The sequence below is a fragment of the Dendropsophus ebraccatus genome, chromosome 15 (genome assembly GCF_027789765.1).
Source record: "Dendropsophus ebraccatus isolate aDenEbr1 chromosome 15, aDenEbr1.pat, whole genome shotgun sequence".
Classification (NCBI taxonomy): Eukaryota; Metazoa; Chordata; class Amphibia; order Anura; family Hylidae; genus Dendropsophus; species Dendropsophus ebraccatus.
In genome coordinates this window covers 34,748,178-34,774,804 of record NC_091468.1, presented here as the reverse complement: position 1 = coordinate 34,774,804, position 26,627 = coordinate 34,748,178, and the positions used below count along the sequence as shown (strand labels likewise).

Sequence of the window (26,627 nt, the reverse complement as noted above, 5' to 3'; positions counted from 1 at the left end):
TTAGGGCACATTGATTTCTATTGGGCTATTTGAACTGTCTGTACTTTCACTGATTTGCAATCTGTCCTAGTGCTGACCGTACCTATGGCGCGGATTCACCCATAGAGGTCTATGGGAGCATCTGTAAATGTTACAGAATTGTTACAGAGTATATATTTATATGGGGAGAGATAGCTGATAGTGTGTCAGCAATGTGTTCCATATTGCTGCTGTTAAATGCGCTGAGAATTTTGCTGCATATTGAATTGACCGTGACATGTGACTTATTGTCGCTGGTTAGCCCTGTTTAATGTGGCTAATCTGCGTCCATGACTGCTAATGCAGCCATACTTGTTGCATCAAAGGAAAAAATTTCCAGAGGAAAAAGACGCACACATTCTCTTGGGTGCTGCATTTATGGCTGAATTACATTATACTGTAGTATTACATCTACCACACATCTGCCTTAGGAGTAACAAGTAACAGTTTTGTATGTAACGATAGGTATTCTTCATAAATAGACGCCACTGTTAATACTTTTAAATGATTTCCCTTGTATATCCTCCTCCTTTAGGATAGGCCTTCAGTAGATATTTGTGGAAATCCTAGTGACAGGGCACCTATCTGGAGTGAGGGGGGGCTTGCTTGTTCTGTTACTGGGAATCTCTCATTCGACGATCACTTCTAGTAACAGTGTCATTCAGTGAAGATACTAGTGAAGTAAAGCTAAAAAGCATCACCCTACCTTAATAACAGGGTAACCAGAGGGGACTGCTATTCTGCCAATTCTCTACATGCAAGTCACAGAACAGCGGTCAGCAAAACACTAACCGCTTCTCAAGATAAGACTGTTGTAGTAGAAAACTGCTTTCAATGCATGTTCCTCCTAACTTACTAGGCAGAACTATGAGAGGGCAAAATAGCGTTCCTGGAACTGAGGCCGGTCATGTGACCTTCCGTAAGAAGGTGGTTGTAACCCAAAAACCACATAGTCATGTGTGAACACAGCTGAGGTATATATATATATTCGGCCTGCACGGCTGGATATGCATTCAACCTTTTTTTATGCAGTTACTGTAAGACTATGTTCACATGGGGCAGGGTTACTGAAGATTTCCCACATATTTTATATAGAAAATCCCTAGAAATCTGCAGTGCAATGCAAGAGAATAGGATTTTCAAATCTTAAAAAATATATAGGTTTTACTTTGAATGCTATTTCTTGCTTTAGTGATTTGTGTGTTACACCATTGCTTGCATCTGCTTTCTAATGTTTTGCTTGCCTATTGTGTCAGATGTATGACTGCATTGGGGCAGTGTATGACTGCAGGATTGTAAATTATTTGCTGCATATTCTGCAGCATGCAATACATGGGTAACCTCAGATTTTTGTCACTTATTTTACTATTTTAATGTTAAAGTTTAATTTTTTTTTTATTTTTTTTTCAGAAATCAATAGTACAGGCAATTTTAAGAAACTTTGTAATTGGGTTTATTAGCTGAATTTTTTTTTTTTTTTTATCATGAAAAAGCAGTTTGAAGCTCTCCCCATGTCTTCATGGTTTTCTATGGAGAGGGAATGGGTGGAGGGAGATGAGTCACCAAAACAGGACAACAAAGAGTTAATTTACAGCTACATCACCAGCCTATCTCCTCTGAAGTCAGCACTGACCTCTCTGACCTTTGAATACCGGCTTTCACACAGCTCCCACTGTGTAATCCTTTGTTCTCTGCTCTCTGCTGGTGACTAAACTCCTTCCTACCCCTCCCCTCTCCATAGGTTTCACAGGGCTCGACTGATGTAAAAGAGTCGAGATTTCCTGATAATCAGCAGTGAATGAGAGAGAGGAGGGAGGGGGGACCTGGGGAAAGTCTTTTTGAATAAAGATATTGGCATATTTGCCTAATAAACCCAATTACACAGTTTCTTAACCCCTTAATGACAAAGGGCGTATAGGTACGCCCTATTGCCGGTAAGGGCGTTCAGAGCGGGGCCGCGCGGCGACCCCGCTCTGAACCGCGGCGGTCCCGGGTGCCGCGTGTAGCCCGAGACCGTTGGTATTAGCGGGCACGGTCAGATCGCCGTGCCCGCTAATACAGTAATCAGATGCAGCTGTCAAACATGACAGCTGCATCCGATTACCGGATCCAGCATCTCCCTGGTGTCTAGTGGCGGAGATCGCTCCTCCGGGATGTTATCCCGGAGAAGCGATCTCAGTTTCTGAAGCCGGCCGGGGACCGCTCCAAGATGGCGCCGTCCCCGACTCTGCTCTCGTTTGTTTCCGGCTACAGCAGCCGAAAGCAAACGAGTGCCGATCTCATAGATATGCTGCAGAGATCTCAATGAGAGATCAAAGTGTATATACTAGAAGTCCCCCATGTTTGCTATCGCCGCGTGCGTAATCGCCCGAACTATTAATTAATCACATTCCTGATCTCGTACGGTAAACGGCGTAAGCGCCAAAAAAAATCCCAAAGTGCAAAAATGCACATTTTTGGTCGCATCAAATCCAGAAAAATTGTAATAAAAAGCGATCAAAAAGTCGTATATGCGCAATCAAGGTATCAATAGAAAGAACACATCATGGCGCAAAGAATGACACCTGACCAAAGCCCCATAGACCAAAGGATAAAAGCGCTATAAGCCTGGGAATGGAGCGGTTTTAAGTGACGTATATTTGTTCACAATGGTTTGAATTTTTTACAGGCCATCCGATACAATATAAGTTATACATGTTACATATCGTTTTAATCGTAACGACTTGAGGAACCAGCATAAAAAGTCAGTTTTACCCCAGGGCGAATGGCATAAAAACACATTTCCCCCAAATAAACAAAATGCGTTTTTTTTTTCAATTTCACCACACTTTGAATTTTTCTCTGGTTTCGCAGTGTACTTTATGCAAAAATTCAGCCTGTCATTGCAAAGTACAATTAGTGACGCAAAAAATAAGGGCTCATGTGGGTTCCTAGGTGGAAAAATGCAACTGCTATGGCCTTTTATGCACAAGGAGGAAAAAACGAAAACGCAAAAATCTAAATTGGCTCTGTCCTTAAGGGGTTAAAATCGCCTGTACTATTGATTTCTGAAAAAAAAAAAAAAAACACACACGACAGTGACACTTTGAGATGCACTCTGGACTCCCACAATCCGTAGTGTAGACGACAGTTACAAAAATAAACACTTTGCGATCCATTGGTCATGTTGCATGTGTTTTTAGAGGCACAAAATTTGTCACATTATATGTGCTAAAATACATACTGCAAAATGCTGTGTGAACCCAGCCTATAAGTCCCTGTACTTAGTGGGGTTCACAAATTTCTTTACCATCTATGAGCAGATTTAAACCATTTTAGCCCATCAGTATAACATTTAAGTTTGGAATGAAACAGGAGTAACTGGTGCAGACTTCAGAAAAATATTTACTGGTTGTTATCTTTGTTCATTACTATGTTGGATATGTGAACCCAACTCCTATACTCTTATGTGGATAATTTTGTTTATTCATCTGACTTTATTGTTTGTAAACTAAAAAGTTCTACAAATTTTCAATAAAAAACAATTGAAACAGAAAAATATTCAAAATCTATTTTGAAATTTTACATTGTCAGATTGAAACAGCTGTGCTGCCCCTGTAATCTCAGACTACACAGGTCTGTAGTCTGTAACCATGGAGACACACACATCTGCCTAAAGCTGCTGACCTTAAAGAGTAGATGTTTATTGAAAACTAGTTGCAAAGTTATTTAATTTTTAGTCTAGAAACAAATAGGAAATTTGGTTACCATGTCAATGTGTTTTGAAGATGATTTGTTTACTTTTATTTCTGATCACCCCTAACCTCAGATTGGGAAAAAAAAGCAGATTTGGCAAATACGGTCCATACACGGACTGTATGCTAGGGACTGGACCACGGAACTCCTGGCATAATCACTTATTACAATGCCGGGAGCCCCAAAATAGTTAGAGCTACTGTACTGACACTGCTGCAGCACATCTGCCCTGTGTGAACAGATCATAATAAGCAGATAAGTATGTATGGACTTCACCAGCAACAGAAGCTGATGCATCACTTTGTATGTGAGTGAAGTACAGGCAATACTGATGCTCTACTTCTCTCCAATATGATGACTAAAAAAAAAGAGAAATGTATATATAGCTTGGTTATATGTGATAACATTTTTAAGATCTTCCTCTTTTATTAAAAATGCAACTTTTTCTTGTTCCCCCATATAAAAGTGTACGTACTAGTAATCCTGTGGTCACTATTGGTGTTGCTGGTTACTTGCTGTCACATTGCTTTGGTTTTGACAAAATTGAAGGGACCTCATATTAACTGGGGAGAAAACAATATATAAAGATTATGCAATGGGGCAGCATTTGAATACCTGTGGCTGAAGAAGTTGGATGCAGCCCTATGGAGTCCTGGAAACATGGAGACAGACATGGCCATAGGTTGCATCCAACTTCTTCAGCCACCGGTATTCAAATGCCGAACAGTCGTTACAGTTGTGATCATCTGTAATAAATATTTCAGTACCGTATATGAATAATGTACTACATACATGTACACGCACATATGTATAATAAAGCGGTTGTTTGACTGATAGACCTATAATCTGCTTCTATGCTGTTTTTTGCAGGTTCAAGTACAGGTCCATCCCAACCTGGCATCAGCTGAGGATGCTCTCCAGTACGTTGAAGAGTTAATTCTGCAGCTGCTCAGCATGCTTTGCCAAGCGCAGCCCCGCAGTGTTCTGGATGTTGAGGTACTCAGAAATAGTTTATATATTGATCTGCTCATAAAGATGCCACGTAAAAGGTCTGCGTTTTCCTCTCTTTTTTTTGCAGTAAGTGCGGTGTTCAGTGGCCAAATACCCATCAAGCCCCTTGCTTCTCTGCAGCAGAAATATTTGGAACTTCACCATTTCTGCTTATTCAGCAGATTGTCTGCATATTTCTCAATAGCCGTGAATTTGTTGTTCTGTAAAAATAGCATTGTCTGCAGGGTGAAGGTGGTCACATGGATAGAAGGCATAGTTACAGTGGGTGCCTTATTTAATTCCCTTACTGTAAAATTATATTCAAGTATCACATTGCCAGAATTGTGTCTAGTAATCTTATCTGGCTGATGGTTCGGCTGGGTAATGTCCTGGGATCAGACTGTGTGGACCAACCAGGAATATAAAAACATAAGACTGCAGAAAAAGACCACCCCGCCATTTAGTCTGCCCTTATACCACTTGTTGCCCCCAAGTGCTTTATTACGTTGTTCTTTTGACGACTAGTAAACACTTGTTTGTCAGCGGATCGCTTAATTGTGACTACATAAAAACCATAGGTTGTCGACTACATATATCCCTTTGTAATTGGTAATGTTCGGCCGACAGCTGATTGACGCAAAGAGCCGCACCACCAATCTAGTGATCTGACTGCACAGATACAGAGCCATGTAATGGGCTCAGTAAGTGAGCGCCGATCAAAGAGATTGCTGCTCATTTACCAAGACGCTCAGGCCATCAAATATGATCTTAAGTCCAGTTTTCTATAACTTGTCAGCTCTTTATGAAGAACTGTATCTTAGGCTTTGCTGAAGTCCAGATAGGCGATATCCACAGCACCACCCTCATCCAGCACTTTTGTGGAATAGTCAAAGAAATCAATGTGATTAGGCTGGGTTCACACTGCGTTTTAGCATACGTTTAACTAATCCGTTTTTTTAATGGACAAAAAAAATAGTGTCAGCAATGTTTTTGTGTCCGTCAAAAAAAACTGATCCGGAAACATTTTTTTTTTATAATGGAAGTCAATGGAAAGATGGATCAAAACGGATTCACACAAATGCATCCGTTTTTTGCAATCCGTTTTTCATCTGTTGTTTGCAAAAAAAACGGATGAAAAAAACGGATGAAAAAAACGCAGTGTGAACCCAGCCTTAGTCTGACATGTTCAATAAGGCGATGCTGGGTTTACAGTTAATCATCCTCTCTCTCTCTCTCTCTCTCTCTCTGTATGTATGTAAGTTTTGATGATTTTTCTAATATAGCTATATAGCTATAGATGTCAAGCTAACTAGCCTGTAGTTACTTGCCTCTTTCCTACTCCCCTTTTTGTATATGAGTATAACTTTGGGAACCTTTCCTGCTGTACAGATCAGTTAAGGGCCCTATTACACCAACAGATGTCTGACAGATTATCTGACAGATTTTTTTTCAGCCAAAGCCAGGAATGGACTATAAACAGAGAGCAGGTCATAAAGGAAAGACTGAGATTTCTCCTCTTTTCAAATCCATTCTGTCAGATAATCTGTCAGAAATCTGTTGGTGTAATAGGGCCCTGAGAACTCTGGGGTGGACACCATCTGGATCTTCCTCTGTGTAGAATTACAGTAGATGCTTCTCAGATTGCAAGAACGATTTGCATTATGTGTCGCAATATACCGTTAGGTTTCTGCAAACTTCCACTAATTACTAAATAGGCGAACCGGTATTTCTTGTAAGAGTTTTAAAGGAAAACTCTTCATAGAAATATATGTTCTTCTTCTTGAAAATTACTGTTACAGACAGAACAACCCCCTCCCCCCCAAGCTGTATAAAAATACTTTATTGATATATTGCAAACTATACCGATCTCTATCTCCTCCTCTTTTTTCCATCAAATCCAGAGATGCTTTGGGACCTTTGTTTGGGCCTCCCGGCGCTCTCGTCTTGGCAGGCCGATTCTTACCAGACCTAAACTCATGGGGGGTACTGGTCTCCCAGACTGCCGCGTATATTACATGGCCTGTGTCCATGCTAGGATCCTAGATATGGTCCACAACGAGAGAACCAAGCTATGGGTCCGATTGGCCCAGGCACTTTCTTCCAAATCCCTTGCCACTCTCCCCTGGATATGGGCCCCATCTGTGTCGGATACCTATGCCATGTCTTTCTCCACCCGCCACACGTTGGCAAGCCTCCATGTCGGTCGGGTCGGGACCCCCCTGATTGATCCCCTGGGCCCCCTCCTACCTATAACTGACCACCACGAGTTTCCCCCCGGTGCCTCCTCCACCCCGTTTTTGGGGTTTTCTAAACACACTCCTCTACGCTTTGTCCATGTCTTAGACAAAGGTTCCCTCAAACCTCTCCCTGCCATTCTGGGAGACAGGGCCACGGTTGCTAGGGCACCGTTCGCTTACATGCAGCTCACCCATTTCCATTCCTCCATATCAAGGGACAAACGCCTCTCCCGACCCCTCACAGATTTTGAGCGTCTCTGCACATCCTCCTCTCCCCCTACCCATTCTATCTCCATTATCTATGGGCAGTTGATCTCAGCCAGATCGGACGAGCTTCCCCCCTTCTGTAGGAAGTGGGAGGTAGAATTAGGTAAACAATTCACTGAAGAACAGTGGTCCCGATGCTTTTTCCTCACGCACAAAACATCCATTGCTACGAGAGCACAGGAGACCTGTTACAAAATACTAACTCGGTGGTACAGAGTACCTGTTACTCTCCACAGGTGGTTCCCACTGGTTCCGGACGTGTGTTGGAGGTGTACGGGTGCGCCGGGAACTATGGCTCATATCTGGTGGGGATGCACTCGTCTTCAGTCTTACTGGACACGAGTGCTCTCCCTCATCTCTGACATCACGGGCGTCCTCATCCCCAACACCCCTGAATCCGTCCTGTTATTCATGTTCCCTATGGCTCAGCAGAAATATAAGCGGTCTCTTGCTCATCACCTGCTGCAAGCCGCCAAAACGGTAATCCCCAGGCACTGGAGAACTTCGGATGTCCCGTCCCTGGAGGAGTGGTTCAAGGAGGTCACCCATATCCAGCATATGGAAGACCTGCTTGCGGTTACCCCGAAACAGGTTTCCTCATACACATCCACCTGGTTTGCCTGGTTGGATTTTCTGTCCTCACCCAGATACCGCACGGTTGGACTAGCCCAGCCTTAATCTTTACACATATCCCTCCCTTTTCCCTCTCTCCTGGCAGCAATAGATATGGGTTGGTGTGGCTCCGGGGCGTCCGGGCCTCCTGGGTTCTGCTTACAACTGAGTAAGTGACAATGGATCGCATACTTTTACCACCGTACTCTCTTCACCATCTTGTTCTTCTTTTATACCGCTTTTTCATGTGTTACCCTCCTCCCCTTCGTTCTCTGTCTTTCCACCCTCCTCCCCTCTTGTTACTTCCTTAAACTGCTGCCATTGATGTCGAAAGCAGGTCTAGAATGGCTCATCATGTAGTTTATATCTAGTGTTCCGCATGTGTATTAGCTGTTTGATACACGTCCTCGAAGTGTTCCTTATGTTTTATGTCATATTGTTGCATGTATTAGCATCTGCAGGTTCCACCTCATTTCTGCGGTTAAATTGCAGGCCTGCGGAGATTGTTGTTTGATAGCTCTTTCCTGCACCCTTATTGTGCCTTTTTATGCCTGGTTGTCGATTTTATTGTATTCTGAAAAACTTTAATAAAACTTTTGAATTTGAAAAAAAAAAATATTTTATTGGATAATATACATAGTATGTGCTGTGTCACACTACTCACACTGAGAGCCCTATGATGCCTATATAGTGTGCAAATACAGTGGTAATCTTATGCTAATAAACAGCCAATGTAGCCATGGGCATATAGTAGTATAGCAAAAAGTAGTAGTCACCAACTAAAATGCCATCACTGATGTATTTAGCCATTTAAATTAGAATGCAATAAATGACACCGGTTGACATTATAAGACTTCTCTCAAGTGTATATTGTTAGTTTCCTCGGTGTTACAGATAAATAGCTAATGGCACGTTTACCCAGAAAGATTTATCTGACAGATTTTTTAAGCCAAAGCAAGTAATGCATCTGAAAAGAGGAGAAATCTCAGTCTTTCCTTTATGACCTCTTCCCTGTTTATAGTCTGTTCCTGGCTTTGGCTTCAAAGATCTGTCAGATAAATCTCTCTGTGTAGATGCACCATTATACTTTCATTTTAGCATATTCATATTCCTCCTTTGCCTGCTTTTCCATAATACACTAGACACTTCCATCTTAGGCCCAGTTCACATTGAGCAAAAACAGAGGAATTCCGCACGTCATGTCAGTTCTTTTAGCGGAGAGGGGAGGAAGCAGAGGCACACGCGCCCTCACTTTTTCAGACACTGCAGGGCACTGAGCACGGTGTGATTCCGTGGCGGAGAGCTTGGCCTAAGTATGAACTTAGCCTTATGTGCCAGCTTATGTAAAATTTTAGCAGAACAGTTCTCCCAATAAGCAATAAGCCCTTATGCCAACTCTAGCCTGATTCAAGGCTGTGACAGTGTTTTATTAAGAAGTAAGGGAGCATGCACGCTAAGCAATTCTCGCAGAATTTCAAGCGGATTCCGAGGAAAAATGCACGTCAATGTGTGTCAATTCTTTGCGTGGATTCCGCTAGAGGAATCCTTTAGAAGTTAATGGGGCTTGAATTCTGCTTAAAATTCTGCTTGAATTCCGCTTGCATTCTGCTCGAATTCTGCTCCTATTCTACCAGAGCCGAATAGGCGAGGAATTTCAGGCAGAAAACTTTCTGCTTCAATTCCTCATCTATTCCTCAGTGTGCATGCACCCTTAGCTCTCCGCTGCGGAATCCCGCCGTGCTCAGTGTCCCGCTTTGAGTGAATGAGAGGGCGCACGCGTGTCCGCTTCTTCCCCTCTCCGCTCAAAGAAATGACGTCACTTCTCTGAGCGGAGAGCGCCGGCAGCGGAAGAGCATGCGCCCTCTCATTCACTCAATGCAGGACACTGAGCACGGCAGGGTTCCGTCGTTGTTGCTCAGTGTGAACAGGGTCATAGGGTATGTTCACACTGAGTAAATAAGGCAGAATTCCGCGGTGGAACTTTCTGCCTGCCCCAGTGTGTCATAGCCCGTCCATGGGAGAGCAGGCGCCCCTCCGCTGCCACCGCTCTCCGCTCAATGAAGGGACATGTCACTTCTCTGAGCGGAGAGAGGCAGCAGCAGAGGAGCGCACACTCTCCCATAGAGAAGCAATGTCACACTGAGGCAGGCGGGATTCTCCATCTGTTTTATTCAGTGTGAACATACCCTTATGGGATGGGGGAATCAGAAAGAAGAGCTATTGGATAGACATGTTTGTGGGTGTTTAGACAATGTTTCCTTCTTCTCTCTGACTTTTCCACTCTTGGTAGAATTTTTGAAACTTTTTTTGCAGGTTGACTTGATCTATTTATTTCCACTCACAAGGGGATATACATAATGCCAGTGGAATGTAATAGGCTTGGTATTCTGATACAGCTTTTCCATCTAGTGGCAGTGTAGCTTTCTGAACCCTCCATGTGTCACCTGACTGTTATGACCACATAAAGATCTGGTTGTTTCTTCTATGTTGTATACATACAGTTTTGCCAGCATTAATGTGTATTATAAATAATTATAGACATTTATATTATGCCATCATTTTTTTTCACCCTATTTTTGTTGTATTTGCATTTTCCTATAATCTCTGTACGATTAATTAACCCTTGTATTAAAGGGAATTACCAGCAGATTAGATGAATCTAACCTGCTGATAGTTCCCTAGTGTGAATTGGGTTCTGAGAATGATGGTGTGTCTCTTACCTTCATCCTCGGCACCGTTCCCATGCAGTTGTTAATGTAATCGCATCTCTGATAAGGCCATTTGGAGGACTGATCCGCCCGGGCCAGCCTGCCCCTTTAATGATTATCAGTGGATCAGCGCTCTGGGGGGTTGGGAGCTCCAGATGGCCTTACCAGAGACAAGATTATATTAACAACAGCACGGGAACGGCGCCAAGAAGGAAGGTAAGAGACATACCCTCATTCTTAGCACCTAATGTGCAATAGGCAGATATCAGCAGGTTTAGATTTGTCTTACCTGCTGATAGTTCCTCTTTAAAAGGGAATGTGTCATCTGAAAATTACTTATTGTATAATGTTTTTATGTATAACATTTTTTAAGAATTTTTTGTGACATTTTTAAAATTTTTCTATCTATATTATAAAATAATTGTGATATCTTGCAATTTTCATTCACACCACTAGGGCTAAAACTAAGCTGAGACTTCCTGTTGTGTCTGTGGTGATGAGAGAATGCTGCTGTAAAGGGATCTGTACAGGATTGCAGTGACATGTGACACCAGTAGATTGAGGAGACAATAGCAGCTCCCTGTGAAATGACCTCTTCAGAGGTCACTGAGTACACTCAGTAATGTTTCAAGTTCATCTTAAGAGGACAGATTATGTCTATTGTCGTCTATGTCCCTGAGTCTTGCTGTAAAGCATGTCACTAAATGCTGTTAAGAACAGTCAACATTGAATCCCTCATTATTATATACAAAAAGTAAAATAAAATAAAAATTACTGTCAGGAAATAGAAACAGATTAGACAAGTTTTACTATCTGTCTCTAATTAGTAAAAGAAAAATTAGGTGACACATTCCTTTTAATGAGGCACTGTTAAATTTTTTTGAAGAAATCAACACGGTTAGTGATTTTTCTCAACGTTCTACTTGGCCACTAGGTGTCTCTCTTCTCTACACGTGTACAGCTGCTGTATATACATGTACAGTAGGAGAGAATCCTGAGGGTGCTTGCATCGGCATGGAGGGAGCTTGGACCACAGTTTGGCCATATGTATAATGTTGATTTAAACATAGAAATAATAATAAAAAAAGAGCATATATTGCAAAGCTGCGTGAAGTCACAATCCCCATAAAAATCTATATAAAAAAAAAATTGGTCTCCAGGAAAGTCATTGGTCTTCTGCCTACCTCCATGCTTTTAATTTGAGTCCTAAAGTCTAGCAGACAATAGTAAGAAAGCAGTTTTTAAAAAATATTTTGAAGCCCCCTCCTCCAATAAAAGTTGAGATCGACCGTCCTTTTCCCTTTTTTTTCTAATAAAAATATGTAAAAATAAACTTATTTGGTATCATAGTGTGCTAAGCTATTTAAAAAAAAACAATATTGTTCCATACCAGCATGGTAAACAACAGAAACAAAGAGGAAAAAGGTGTCAGGGTTGCTGTTTTTTTATTATTATTGTTACAATATATAGCAGAGAAAAGTATCCTGTGTATACACAGGAAAAATCCTGTGTATACCAATATAATACCAATAAAAACTATAGATCATGGTTCAAACATTGAGCCCCCAAACAGCCCTGTAGATGGGAAGTTATTGGAGTCACAGTAGAACAATATTTAGGCATATATTTATTTGTTAAAAAAAAGTTTGTTTTTATAGTTGTAAACTATTAGAAAAGCCTTGCAAAATTGGTACGATTGTATTCAGACTGATCTATAGAATACAGATAACAGTTTTACTGTAAAGTGCATTTTTCCCCTCAAAAAATAACATTGTTTGGGTTTTGCCATTGATTTGATGGTAGATTGAAAGGGGACATTTTAGGGGAGGTTTATCAAACATGGTGTAAAGTGAAACTGGCTCAGTTGCCCCTAGCAGATTCCACTTTTCATTTTCCAAAGAGTCTGCGAGGAATGAAAGGTGGAATCTGATTGGTTGCTAGGGGCAACTGAGCCAGTTTCACTTTACACCATGTTTGATAAATCTCCCCCTTACTGTTTACGTGATATGAATAGTGTCCTGGTCATGTGATGGACACACGGGTGCACGGGTAAGCCACGGCTCTAATATGGTACTGTAACTCTACCCAGCCAGCACTTGTATGTCCATCACATGACCTGTACAGACGAGTATCCACTGGAAGTACTCAATGAATGGCTCTACTGAATGACAAACAAATAGTAGGCCCCACTAAAATATAAGAAGGATGGAGTATAAAGGGCCAAAGCTGCAAATACCGCACAAGCAGCACAACTAATAAAAGCCAAGAAATGAACACAAAAGAGAACACAGAAAGCAAGAAAATATCCATGCACTCAAACTTCAAGGTCCAGATACAAAACAAAAAACTTTTTATTTTACTAATTTATTGGGTGGAGTCTGATTGGTTGCTAGGGGGAACTGAGCCAGTTTCACTTTACACCATGTTTGACAAATCTCCCCCTATGTTTTTGTTAAAATTGTAGTGCAATACTGCCACCTCTTGGTTGCCACAAATATTTCAAGTCTGAAGCAAAATGTTCTGAACAGTAATTTCTGGTTATAATTCCTTGGAATAACTGTGATATTCTTAGGGTGCTTAGCTTACATTAATAGTCACGTGACCTGACAGTAATATTCAATCTCTATGCACCCTCCTATGCAATCTTCAGAAAGCTTATAATGTTTTTTTTTGTTGTTGTAATAAAATATATATCTTCTGTGTAATGTAAGGGTGCTGCTCAATAAGTAAATATATTTTAGATTTGACTTTTCCAGGCATGTGGCTAGCAGATATTAATGGCTGTGCTGGCTTATCTCAACTCTGTATCCCTCATTCCCTATAGTTACACTGTTGGTAAAGCCTACATAAAAATAAACTCCTATAATTCTCTATTTCAGTAGTCATAGTTTGCGCTAGTTTTCATAGTTTCTCCTATTTAAAGTGGTTTTCCAGTGGTAAAAACGATTTTCAGATCAACTGGTGTCAGAAAGTTATACAGATTTGTAAATTACTTATATTTAAAAATCTCAAGCCTTCCAGTACTTATCAGCTACTATATGTCCTGTAGGAAATGGGGTATGTATTCTCTCCAGTCTGACACAGTGCTCTTTGCTGTCACCGCTGTCCATGTCAGGAACTGTCTAGAACAGCAGCAAATCCCCATAGAAAACCTCTCCTGCTCTAGACAGTTCCTGTCATAGACAGAGGTGGCAGCAGAGAGCATTGTGTCATAATGGAAAAATTACACCACTTCCTGCAGGACATACAGCAGCTGATAGGTACTGGAAAATTTAAGATTTTTTAATTTAAGTAATTTACATATCTGTATAACTTTCTGGCATCAAATGTGCTACTGTTCAATTTCTGTGTTGGTCCTGTATGTAGTTTTTATTCAGACGTGACGAAAAGCAGAGAGAGGTGTTTTCAGTCCTAAATTTCCCCCTTGCTTCTTGCAGGAACGTGTACAGAAAAGCTTCCCTCACCCCATAGATAAGTGGGCGATTGCTGATGCTCAGTCTGCGATTGAGAAGAAAAAACGGCGGAATCCGCTATCCCTCCCTGTAGATAAAATCCACCCTTTGTTAAAGGTAATATAGACGCTGGTTACACTTTATAATGGTTCTCAGTCTGTGCCGCACTTGTCTGTGCCTTCTGATTCCGAAGCTACGAAAAATAGGAAATGGGTATAAACTGCCCACAGCAACCAATCACAGCTCATTTTCCAGCTCGTGGTAAAATGTAAGCTGAGCCGTGATTGGTTGCTGTGAACACAGCAGTGGCAAGGTTTCTTGTTTGGTTGGGTTTGTTTTTTTTAACATCTGCCTGAGCACAGTTCTACATAATCATTAATCCCTTGAATTTGAATGCCCCTTGGCTATGGATAGCTTTTTTGTTTTATTTTGTTGAAACAGCTCTGCAAGTAGGCGCACATATATATATATATATATATATATATATATATATATATATATATATATATATATATATATATATAAAATTTATTTATTTATTTATATTTTTATTATTATTATATTTTTTTTTCTCAGAGTAAGTAATATTTCTTCCTTTTCTTTACAGGAGGTTTTAGGTTATAAAATTGATCATCAAGTATCTGTTTACATAGTTGCAGTATTAGAATACATTTCTGCTGATATATTGAAACTCGCTGGGAATTACGTACGGAATATCAGGCATTATGAAATTACCAAGCAAGACATAAAGGTTGCAATGTGTGTGGATAAGGTAAGAACGCGCTGTGCTTTATCCTGATACATCTAGGTCACCATCAAAGTGCATAAGCCTGCCAAGCTTCAGGATAGAAATTAAGTTATGTTTTGGCATTTGTGGCCTGTTCTTTACATGACCAGTTAGGCAGCTGGTCACCAGTTGATTTGAAAGGAATTTATTTTTGTCGGGGTACCCCTTTAATAGTTTGGGAGTGGCGGAGGAGCAGTTCTATCACCAAAACATCCTCTTCAATCCCATAACCTTACCATTACATATACTAATTTTATTTCTATCACAGGTGTTGATGGATATGTTCCATCAGGATGAAGAAGACATGAGTGTATTGTCCTTAGCCGACGAAGAGCCATCTACCTTGGGGGAACAATCATACTATGATCTAGTGAAGTCCTTTATGGCAGAAGTTAGACAATATATAAGGGAACTAAACCTCATCATCAAAGTATTCAGAGAACCTTTTGCCTCCAACACCAAACTCTTTTCAGCTCATGTAAGTTTTTAACCACCATTTTCTTTCTCTTTATTGTATCTTTTTATGACATGACTAGAGCTGACTATACATTTTAGACGGACGACAAACTAATAGAGATGAGTGAACCTCCAGCATGCTCGAGTCCATCCGAACCTGAACTTTCAGCATTTGATTAGCGGTGGCTGCTGAACTTGGATAAAGCTCTAAGGCTATGTGGAAAACATGGATATAGTCATTGGCTGTATCCATGTTTTCCAGACAACCTTAGAGCTTTATCCAAGTTCAGCAGCCCCCGCTAATCAAATGCCGAACGCTCTGGTTCGGATGGACTCAAGCATGCTCGAGGTTCGCTCATCTCTAACGACTAACCTTCATTTGGCTGGCAGCTATTTTTCCTTGGTTCCACATACATATTTGACTCGAGTTTGCATTATTTGGATTGGGCAGGGGGAGATAGCTGGTGCCAGACACAACTGGTGGCAGCTTACCTTACCAAGAACAAAGGATCAGCATGTCCAACACTTGTTTTCCCTGACATCTGACATCAAAGTAGAGTGGGTTGGCCTATTCCGCTGTTGTCAGAAGACCCTGTGGCTTTATTGTGGATGTATGGTCACTGTCATAGGTGTGCTGCTGTTTTAACCTTCGACCCTCTACCTGTAATGCCAGCTTTTTATTTATAACTTATATAGCTTTTAATTTATATATCAATAATCCCTCTGGTAATATCACTATTTTACCTCATTGGGAATATTGTCTACTGCTTGAACTTTTTATTGGCCATACTGGATAGATTTTCTAAGTGTTAGATCTTAAAGTTTGTTCACTTTAAATCCTGACTTTGTTCCCTGGCAATTGCCACGACCAGAGAATCTAAGCTTATATTGTATATATTGATAACAGTGAATGTTTTTTCAGGATGTAGAAAATATATTTAGTCGAATCATTGATATCCATGAACTTAGTGTGAAGCTATTGGGCCTTATTGAAGACACAGTGGAAATGACAGATGAGAGCAGTCCGCACCCATTAGTTGGAAGCTGCTTCGAGGACTTAGCAGAGGTGAGATTTTATTCACTGTTTAACACTTTGCTAACAGGGTATTTAAAACACTTTGCCAATTTGGCAGCCAGGACTGTGTTTCTGCTATGTTCACACATTGTACAAACAACGGCCATTGTTCAGCACTCAAAAACAACGGCTGTTGTTGCAGTGAGAATTACATTGATTTCAATTGACATGTCAATTATTTCCATGGCTGTGGCCCACAACGGCTATTGTGCAATACATTGTGTGAACAACTGCTGCTGTTGGCATTGACTTCACTGCAACACATTTAATTGCAAACAACGGCCACTCTTGTCATAAAAAATATGTTGTGTGAACATAGTTTAAACCTACAAATAAACTAAATTCATCATAAAGAAAGACTCACATTGAACTCTCTAGACCTCATAAAGAACATCTGGTCAACTATTTACATAGGTTATCAATAATTTTGGAAAAACTCTTTAGCCTATGTTCTTACAACCTCTTTTTAAGGTGAAAAAAATGTCCGTTGTTTGATAATCATGGCTGTTAATGATGATCATTATTTACAGCCGTCTTTATAAAACAACGGCCATTATTTTCCTTAAAAAGGTGTTGTGATAACATAGCCTTAAAGGGAACCAATACCAGCTGCACCAAATACATCAAATACGTAGGGGCTACTAGCGGGTCTCTCTGCCTGTCAATCATCTCCGCGGAGTGTTGCGCACCGGAATAAAACATGTGCATGTACATCTAACGCTGAAGACAACAATGGTATGGTAAGGGAGCTGCGTTGTCGAACTGTTTGGTGCAGCTGGGAGCTATGTCAGCACAAATGCACTGAAGTTCCCTTCAAAGTGTCCATGTCACTTTAAAAACTTTAGACATCACACAGACTATGTACTATCATCAATCTAAACATTTAACATGCTGCCTGAGGCCTAATAAATAAATAAGTTATTTTGCATCAAGCAGGGGTCGAAGGTCACATTCCCAGAGCGCTAAATCATATGTATAAATATTAAGACTGTGACATGACCATGTGACACCTTGAGAATATTTGCTTAACGCTCCCGTTTTATTAATAAATAAAACAAACATCATTTTGGGTAATTATTGTGACAATAGTAATTAATATTTACACAGTTAATTGTGCTGTGAATGTGACCTCTGACCCTCACTTGATGCAAAATATTTTTTATCAATTTTAATTGTGGTCTGAAAAGAGAGCTTTAGTCTGTTCAGCTATTGTATATCTATTTGGGAATTGTAGGGGTTATGTACCAACCCCTGTAGTAACTGGTTCCCTGTAAGACTTCAGCTATAGCATCGGTCATTGTTTTATGACACACGTCTTCAGCTTTTTATCTCATTTGCAGGAATTAGCCTTTGATCCATATGAATCCTACGCTCAGGATATTCTACGACCAGGTTTTCATGATCACTTTCTTGGTCAGCTTTCCAAGCCCGGTGCTGCTCTTTATTTACAGGTATGTTGCTCTTAGCTGAATATATTACATCAACATTGACCTATCTTTATTACAGGTATGGAGAGGTAAGTATCATACAAGCAGAACATTACACTTTATTGTAAATACTAACAGATTCTTCCAAACCTTTATCGTTCTGAATGCTGTATTCTAAAAACCTTTTTTGGATGTCTCTGGTTACCTTATTTTACCCTGATTTTTATGTGTTAAGCTACATTCACTTTTATTATTACTCTAGGGTCACTGTATATATTGGCATACTGGCTAAATGGTATGCCAAAGCATACTGCCATGTGCAGCCAGGAGCTGCGCTCATTCATTTTAATGGAACCAAAGTAGTCTGCTAGCATCTACTATGGGTCTACTTCTGAGTGTGCCTTTCAGTTCCATCAGATGATAATATACACTCAGAAACCGACTGAGCGTAGTCATTAGTAGAGTTAGTAACAGGATTTCTATATGAAGTCTATTTGTATTGTTTCCACTTTCTGTATAGTATGTAAAGTTTGGGAACTGTCTTCATGTTTGTTTGTCTTTTATTAGTTGTGTAAAGGTCTCTATAAATGTTATTCTTCACTCACTATCTGACCCCTTTGTTTTTGGAAAGATAAGCCGCCACTGACAGTTAATACAGGTGTATGCCCAGTTTTAAGGTGGCCATACACAAGGCTGAATGTTCATGTTGCCTGTGTGGGAGAAAGACACGGGTAAGATGAATGCAGACAGATCAGAAATACATTGGCTTACCTTTCCCAGAACAGTGGTGTCAGGTGGTAAAAATGTAGCCTTTCTCTGCACTAACACCTGTGGGAGTCCGTCATACAATATAGAGGGTCGGCTGAAGTCAGCAGGTGTAGCTCATTTTAGTCTAAAGGTGCATTTACACTGAGAGATTTATCTGACAGGTCTTTGAAGCCAAAGCCAGGAACAGACTATAAACAGGGAACAGGTCATAAAGGAAAGACTGAGATTTCTCCTGCATTCCTGGCTTTGGCTTCAAAAATCTGTCCGATAAATCTCTGTGTGTAAACGCACCATAAGGTGTAGTCTTACCCTTTATCTGGTGTCTTCTGAGTCTTATTATTGTCATCAGCAGCATTCTGGAATAAGTATTTATTCTTGGTTTTTACGTTACCTCCAGTCTATAGGTGAAGGTTTTAAAGAAGCTGTGCAATATGTTTTGCCTCGGCTACTTCTAGCTCCTGTTTACTACTGCCTGCACTACTTTGAATTTATTAAGGTAAGAAACATTCACATATAAACCAGGTTGGTGGTGGTTGGATTGTAGGTTTACGTGTGGGGTTGCTATAGCTAGATATTAGGGACTGGTGGAAATAATAGTGGAAGTCTGTTAGAACGAGAAATATGTGTTCTGCATATAGAGCTGCAGACTGGCACCATGATAAAGCTGGCTGTATTATGATTGCTGCTGTTGCCTGTAGCGGTAGAAGTAGTATATCATACATTTCTCTAACATACAGTACTGTGCAAAGGTTTTATGGCAAGTGGGAAAATGCTGCAAAATAAGTCGCCTCCTATCAGCATTTTTTCCCACACCTGGCTAAAATTTTAGAACAGTACTGTATGGGTTAAAACATAGATGAATCTAGTGCTTTTTGGCAGATAATATAGTTCATACAAGTGATTGTCTAAGTTGAACAGTCAATGCCCATACACCATATTAGGGCTGTGACCACCACTGGGATCCTCATGGTAGGCATCAGTATCGGGCTTGTGGTGGTCTGATCTGCCGATCAGCTATATGGTGGGACACCTCTTAATTGGTAACATTGCCCCAATCCTCTGCATACGTATAATAGTGGCCATGCAGGATTTTGCAGCTTTGCCCCATTGCATCAGTATTGTGATCTTGGAAAGCCTCCTCTTTGTTCCGTTACTTATTCTCCTATACTGGAAATTACAGTGGTGACCTCATTGGGATTTCCTATCCTTGTACACTGGTCGTTAAAAGGCCAGGGTGCAAGATGTACCTTCCTGTGTGTGTACAGCGATCTGGTGCCCTAGATCATGATATCTCTGCATTATCTGTCTTTAATTCAGAACCACAGGAAAATAAATCACACTATGACGTATGGTATATTTCCTCATTGGTGGGGGAAGAAAAGCCTGATGCTTCTAATTAGAGAGTGTACTAAAATAGACCAACATACTGGTGTACAGGTAATCCCCAATATAGCTATGTCAACTATACTGTAGCCATTATTTAGGATGCCTTGCGTAAGACCTTAGCAGGGTGTAGACAGACCCTCCTATCACGTGACCCCTCTAGTTGGATCTGCTATTAGGGATCCCAATAACCAGTCAATAAATTGGATCTGGGACTGGACATTTATCTGTAAAGACATTTGGCTTAAAGGGAACCTGTCAGCCAAGAGACTGAGGCAGAACCCACCCTACCCCTCAATAGAGCGCCGAATACTTACCCTGCCCTCCTGGTGATGCTCTGGATGTTGGTCCTGCCGCCGGGAAATTACTGCCGCTCCTCTTTGCTCTCTTTACGCTAATGAGCAGAGATGAGGCTGATGTCCATATGGACTTCAGACTCATCTCTGCTCATTTATTCTTCACTACCTTTTGTTACTAGATAGTAAGATCTACTCATTTGTAACCAAATAATAATTGCCATACTTTGATGTTACCTTGCTGTATGTACATTTAAATACTGTTTGAAAAACTTAAATTGTCACTGTCAAATTTTTTTTTTTTTTAGTACAGGCGATTTTAAGAAACTTTGTAATTGGGTTTATTAGGCAAATATGCCATTATCTGCATTTAAAAAGACTTTCCCCAGGTCCCCCTCCCCCCTCATTCATTGCTCATTATCAGGAAATCTCGTCGAGCCCTGTGTAACCTATGTAGAGGGGAGGAGGGAGATTAGTCGCCAGCAGAGAACAAGAGCTTGACCTGTGTAAAAACTGGTATTCAGATGATTCGGTGATGTAGCTGTAAATTAACTCTTTGTTGTCCTGTTTTGGTGCTTCATTTCCCTCAACCCCTCCCCTCTCCATAAGAGAACCATGAAGACAGGGTGGAGAGCTTCAAACTGCTTTTTCATGATAAAAATGCATTTTTGGCTAATAAACCCGATTACAATGTTTCTTAAAATCGCCTGTACTATTAATTTCTGCCCAAAAAATTTAAACAACAGTGACTTTAAAGGGGTAGTGCGGTGTTTAAAAATTATTCACTAAATAACACACATTACAAACTTATACAACTTTTTAATGTGTGTTATGTAAGTGAATGACCCCTTCCCCGTGTCCCCCCACCCCCGGAAGTGTGTTGCAGTATACTCACCAGATTGCTGTCGACCCCGGCCGCCATCTTGGGTCGAACAACGTCATCTTCGGGAGGCCGGCAGGACCACTCCAGCCGTCCCTCATGCCGTCCCCACTCTGCCGTGTCATGAGCTGCTCAGCCACGATTGGCTGAGCATAACTGTCCTCAGCCAATTGCGGCTGAGCAGCTGATGGTGTGTTATTTAGTGAATAATTTTTAAACGCCGCACTACCCCTTCAATAAAAATAATGTTAAAAAAAAAAAAAAAGAAATTTGTGTCAATGTATGGACAATCTGTTTTCACCTTTTGCTCTTTGAGAGCAGGGTTGAAAAATTTTGGATTTGCATCCCTGACAATATTAAATAGCTTTCATGCTTGAAGCCCATTGGATGTAATGTATACATCTTATAGGTAGTATAGGTTGTTGGATTCGGAGTAGGAACACAGACATTCCTTAAAGTACTTTGTAGGGCTCATCTTTATAGTTGTATGATCAGTGTCATTTCTAGGTGATCTCTATCCACTTTGGAACCTGCCAGACACCTGTTTTGTTTTTTTTTGCTCTTTGCTTTGTAGCAATTAGAAGAAAAAAGCGAGGACGAGGAAGATAAAGAATGTCTAAAGCAATCCATAACTGCGCTGCTCAACCTCCAGAGCAGTATGGAGCGGATCTGTTCTAAGAGCCTGGCCAAAAGACGTCTCAGGTACCCACAACCTTTTTCTTTCAGCATTGTAATATTGTGATAGCAAATGAATGTTACTCATACATCTGTGCACAATGCATATTTTACGCACCAAAATCAACAGCTGAAAATCCTCAATAATAGTTTTTGGCCTTCTACAACATTTATTTAATCTGCACTAAAATCTGCACAATGAGCCAAATGTATCAAAATGTGTAAAATAGACACCGATGTAAACTGCCCAAAGCAACCAATCACAGCTCAACCTTTATATTACCAGAGCTGTAAGCTCAGCTGTGGTCGGTTGCTGTGGGCAGTCTACACCAGTGTATATTTTACGCACTTTGATAAATCTGGATTTATTGCAGATTTTAACTTGACAATCCACACTAAATCCAATTCTGCAGCATAAATAACATGGTACAGATTAACAATTCACACCACATGTCAATTCTATTTGCTGATACTGATGTACTTTGTAGATTTAAATGGGTACTCATTCAATTTTTTCTTCTTTCAAATCAACTGGTGTCAAAAAGGTATACAGATTTGTAATTTTACTGCTGTATATTGTGCAGAAAGTGGTGTATTCTCTTCAGTCTGACACAGTGCTCTCTGCTGCCACCTCTGTCCATGGCAGGAACTGTCCAGAGTAGAAGAGATTTTCTATGGGGATTTGCTCCTGCTCTGGACAGTACATGTACTCCAGTGTTTACAAGCAATAACTTTTTATTACTTCTCCCATTAGCTGTCATCTCTGTCAGTGGTGGGTGGCTGCTTCTTGTTCAGTGCCTTTAGCATACTTGCTGTTTATGTCGTATCATCAGCAATACCCAGAGTGCACCTTCACTTACATCAGCCTCCTCAGTACTTTCTATTTTCTTAACCTCAAAACATTGAGGTTTTATGCTCTTTAAAAAAAATCTTGAAAGCAGTCAAAGCCATTTATTTCCTCTTGTGATACTTTTTCCTGGTCGGGTTAGTATAAACATCATGCAGAGAAGTGGGAGAGCCAGGTCCTTTCTTTTGTTTTTAAAGGAAGTGACATTAAAGGCGGACAATTCTTATTGTCCACAAGGCTATTATAATAAGCTGTCACTGCAGCCCTCGGCATTCTCTCGCAGGCAGCCTTGAACGCTCAAGAAGTGGACGTCTTTCAGGTTTAGTTATGTTTTTAGTTCTTTTTCTGATCACTTTAAGGTTCTTGCTGCTTTTATGCACCATGTAAAACCTTGAAGTATATTGTAACTTGTGTCTGTGATATTGATCGCTTTGTAGTTATGGATTTTACTTAGTTGGGATTTACTGTAAGTTCTTAGATGTGTGGACCTCTACCTACACTGTATACTAAATATATGGTATGTTTGACCAGAGATGCGATTTAGGAAATCTGAACAATTGACCATAAATATAAATAAGAGAATGTGTTTAATGGAATTACTAGTCTGAGCATTAATCCAGCCATGATGATGGTGTAAGGATCTGTTCACACTGTGATAACAGAAACCATGACTGCAGTGCTAGACCCATCAAGTAATGGACACCAGTGCCACCTTATGGCTCCTGTGGACTTGAGTTGGGGGCCATCATGGTGTCTGACATGTTTATTAAATATAGAACTCTGCCTTCTAGGCCTTCTAGGAATTTATAATACTACAAGCTATGGGTGCTAGACTTCTGGAGGTGAGGCGGTGATCCAGGGATTTATTCTATGTTGTTTACTTATTCTTGCCTTCCTCTCGATGAAACAGTGTGGTTATAGGAACTAGGTGGCTTTTTTTATCCATATGAACTATGTCTGTCAGATACATGGAAAGAATAGTGATGCATGGTGCTCTATTATTTCCATGAAATCTGAGAGAGCTTCAGTGAAAACTCTAGACAACCACCATGATTTTAAGAAGACCTGATAGAAGATCAGTTTTATTGCAATTCTTGGTGGTCTTCCCAAAGAGATTTCACTGTACCAAACTCCTCCTGATGTACTGTAGTGTGAACGCAGCCTAACTTGGTTTGATGTTCTTGTTTATTTCACTTAAATTGGAAGAAGAATAGTCTTCCAATGGATGATGGATCCCATGGACACAAATGTGAATTGTTAAAGGGGCTGCCCATGATGTCTCCATTGTAATTCTTTTCTGTTTCATTCCACAGCGAGTCTGCATGTCGTTTTTATAATCATCAAATGAAGGGAAAACAGTTAGCCATTAAGAAAATGAATGAAATTCAGAAAAACATTGATGGATGGGAGGGCAAAGACATTGGACAGTGCTGCAATGAATTCATCATGGAGGGCGCCCTAACACGAGTAGGGGCCAAGCACGAGAGGCACATATTCCTCTTTGATGGCTTGATGATCTGTTGTAAGTCGAATCATGGACAACCTAGGCTACCAGGTGCAAGCAATGCAGAATATCGGCTGAAGGAGAAGTTCTTTATGCGGAAGGTACAAATCAACGACAAGGATGACACTAATGAGTATAGACATGCATTTGAGATTATTTTAAAGGATGAGAACAGTGTTATTTTTGCTGCTAAATCAGCAGAAGAAAAGAATAACTGGATGGCTGCCTTAATATCGCTGCAGTACAGAAGTACGTTGGAACGAATGTTGGATGGGACTATAATGCAGGAGGAGAAAGAGGAACAGTTGCGGCTCCCCAGCCCCAAGCTCTACAGGTTTGCAGAGCCGGATTCTGAGGAGAATATTATATTTGAGGAAAATGTACAACCCAAATCTGGTATTCCTATCATCAAGGCTGGGACGGTGGTGAAACTCATCGAAAGACTAACTTTTCACATGTATGCAGGTACGGTACCACTGCACCTTCTTTATGTGCTTCACGGGCACCTTGGCGAAGGTGCACCATTGCATGTGTATGTGTGTGATGTTGGCATTAGGAGTGCGGCAATGTTCTCTGTGGGCAGAATATAGTCTGTGGATCTGTTTTTAGTATATACACTGTTTCAGCATCATCGCTGCATTAATATTTATTTTACAAAAACAGCCGCCCACCTACTCTAAGCTGCTACCTGTGCAGTCGCAGCCACCAGTGGGTGATATTCATAGGTTGAGTGCACTGAGGGGTATGGTACTGCCCCCAGTTCTCCTAACAGGAGGCCCTTACTTGTTGATAGATTCTTTTTGTTTAAAAGGGGTTATCCAGTATTCAAATAGAAAAAAAGCACTGCTACTTTCTTGCAGTAAAAGCACCACTCTTGTCCTCAGGTTGTGTGTGGTATTAGAATCCAGCCCCATTCACTTCGGTGGAACCGAGCTGTAAAACCACACCCAACCTGAGGGCAGGAGAGGCGCAGTTTCTCGAAGAAAGCGGACATTTTTTTTTTAAGTCTGGTTAACCCCTTTAAAAATACTTTTCACATGTCACACAGACATGTCACCCTGGTTGAGTAAGGGAGTCCAGACCTTCACTTCCTGCTAGTTATATCCAGGATGAGAATAAGAGAGTACGCTTTGGTCCCCAGCTTGCTCAATCCCACTCTTCTCCCGACCATATCGGTGCTCAGCAAGAGACTAAACTCCCAGACCCTGACTTGTCATCTGGCAATCTGTCATCTGGAAATTGAGTACCAAAGTGCTAACAGTTAGGAACTTGCATATCTAACAATCCCTTAAAGGGGTTATCCAGCGTTACAAAAACATGGCCACTATTCCCCCTACTGTTGTCTCCAGTTCAGTGCAGTTTGCAATTAAGCTCCATTTACTTCAATGGATCTGAGTTTCAAAACCCCACCAAAACAGGAGACAACAGTAGGGGGAAAGTGGCCATGTTTTTGTAGCGCTGGATAACCCTTTTAAAGGGGTTATCCAGCGTTACAAAAACATGCCCACTTTTTTCCAGACACTCCAGCATGGGTGGAGTTTTGCTGCTCAGTTCCATTGAAGTGAATGGAGCTTAATTGCAAACCACACCTGAATTGGAGACAAGAGTCGTAATGTCTCGGAAAGAAAGTGGCCTTGTTTTTGTAGCACTGGATAACTCCTTTAATGCATACAATGGGGCATAGGAGTTACGGAAAGCTTAAATTCATATCCACAACGTTGAGTGTAAATTAAATGCAGAGAGACTCACAGATCACACATGGCACAAGGATTTTGCCATAACATTATATGGTCATGTTCACACACTGTCTTTTTTTTTTTTTTTTTTGTAAAATAACAGCTGCCATTTTAATTTAAAAAAATGGCAATTGTTTTCAATCTTCAATCATTTCCATTGAAGTCTATGGAAACGACAGTGCAGAGAATAATGGCTGGTGTTTGCAGCGGCCGTCCAATTAATGTTCATGTCATTATTTGCGGCCTTTATTTAATGAACATCGGCCATTATTTTACCTTATTCACACACAGATGTTTTTCACCGTTATTTATAGAACAGTGAAAGGACCTTTAGAAAAAAAAAACATTGTAATGACGGCTGCCAAAGTACGTTAAACAACGGCCGTTATTTGATACTCAAAACAACTGTTATTTTGGGTATCAAATAACAACCGTTAAAAATGGTTGTGTGAACATGGCCTATAATTGTATACATAAGCATAGGTATGGATTGACACCTATAGGTTAGGGTCCATCTCTTCATTTGTGACTGTGCAGTCTGCTTTATCTATTGATATAAGGAAACTCTTCCTGGCTCCAACCCAGGACAAACATCAGACTCTCCAACTCTGCAGTAAAAGTTGACTTTCTGGCACTGGGCTACAAGTGACGGTAACGGAAGTACGGTTTACGTCTCTAAGACGAAAACAAATCTTGGTGGCTATATTTTTGGAATCCATGCTCTTGTCTGATGAGAAGCGTCTGCGGCCCCGGTGTAAGGAAATGACTCGTCTG

At 40.7% G+C, this 26,627-nt stretch overlaps 1 protein-coding gene across 1 annotated transcript in view; it reads left to right on the top strand.

Moving 5' to 3' along the window:
- SOS1 (SOS Ras/Rac guanine nucleotide exchange factor 1) overlaps positions 1-26,627 on the top strand; it is an 86,343-nt gene that overhangs the window by 39,075 nt on the left and 20,641 nt on the right. The window contains exons 2-10 of the mRNA XM_069955213.1: positions 4,624-4,749; positions 14,005-14,136; positions 14,627-14,791; positions 15,075-15,284; positions 16,185-16,328; positions 17,678-17,788; positions 18,930-19,028; positions 21,666-21,793; positions 23,927-24,582. Of these exons, the coding sequence (XP_069811314.1) occupies positions 4,624-4,749; positions 14,005-14,136; positions 14,627-14,791; positions 15,075-15,284; positions 16,185-16,328; positions 17,678-17,788; positions 18,930-19,028; positions 21,666-21,793; positions 23,927-24,582 (1,771 nt within the window). The remainder of the gene's footprint in view (positions 1-4,623; positions 4,750-14,004; positions 14,137-14,626; positions 14,792-15,074; positions 15,285-16,184; positions 16,329-17,677; positions 17,789-18,929; positions 19,029-21,665; positions 21,794-23,926; positions 24,583-26,627) is intronic.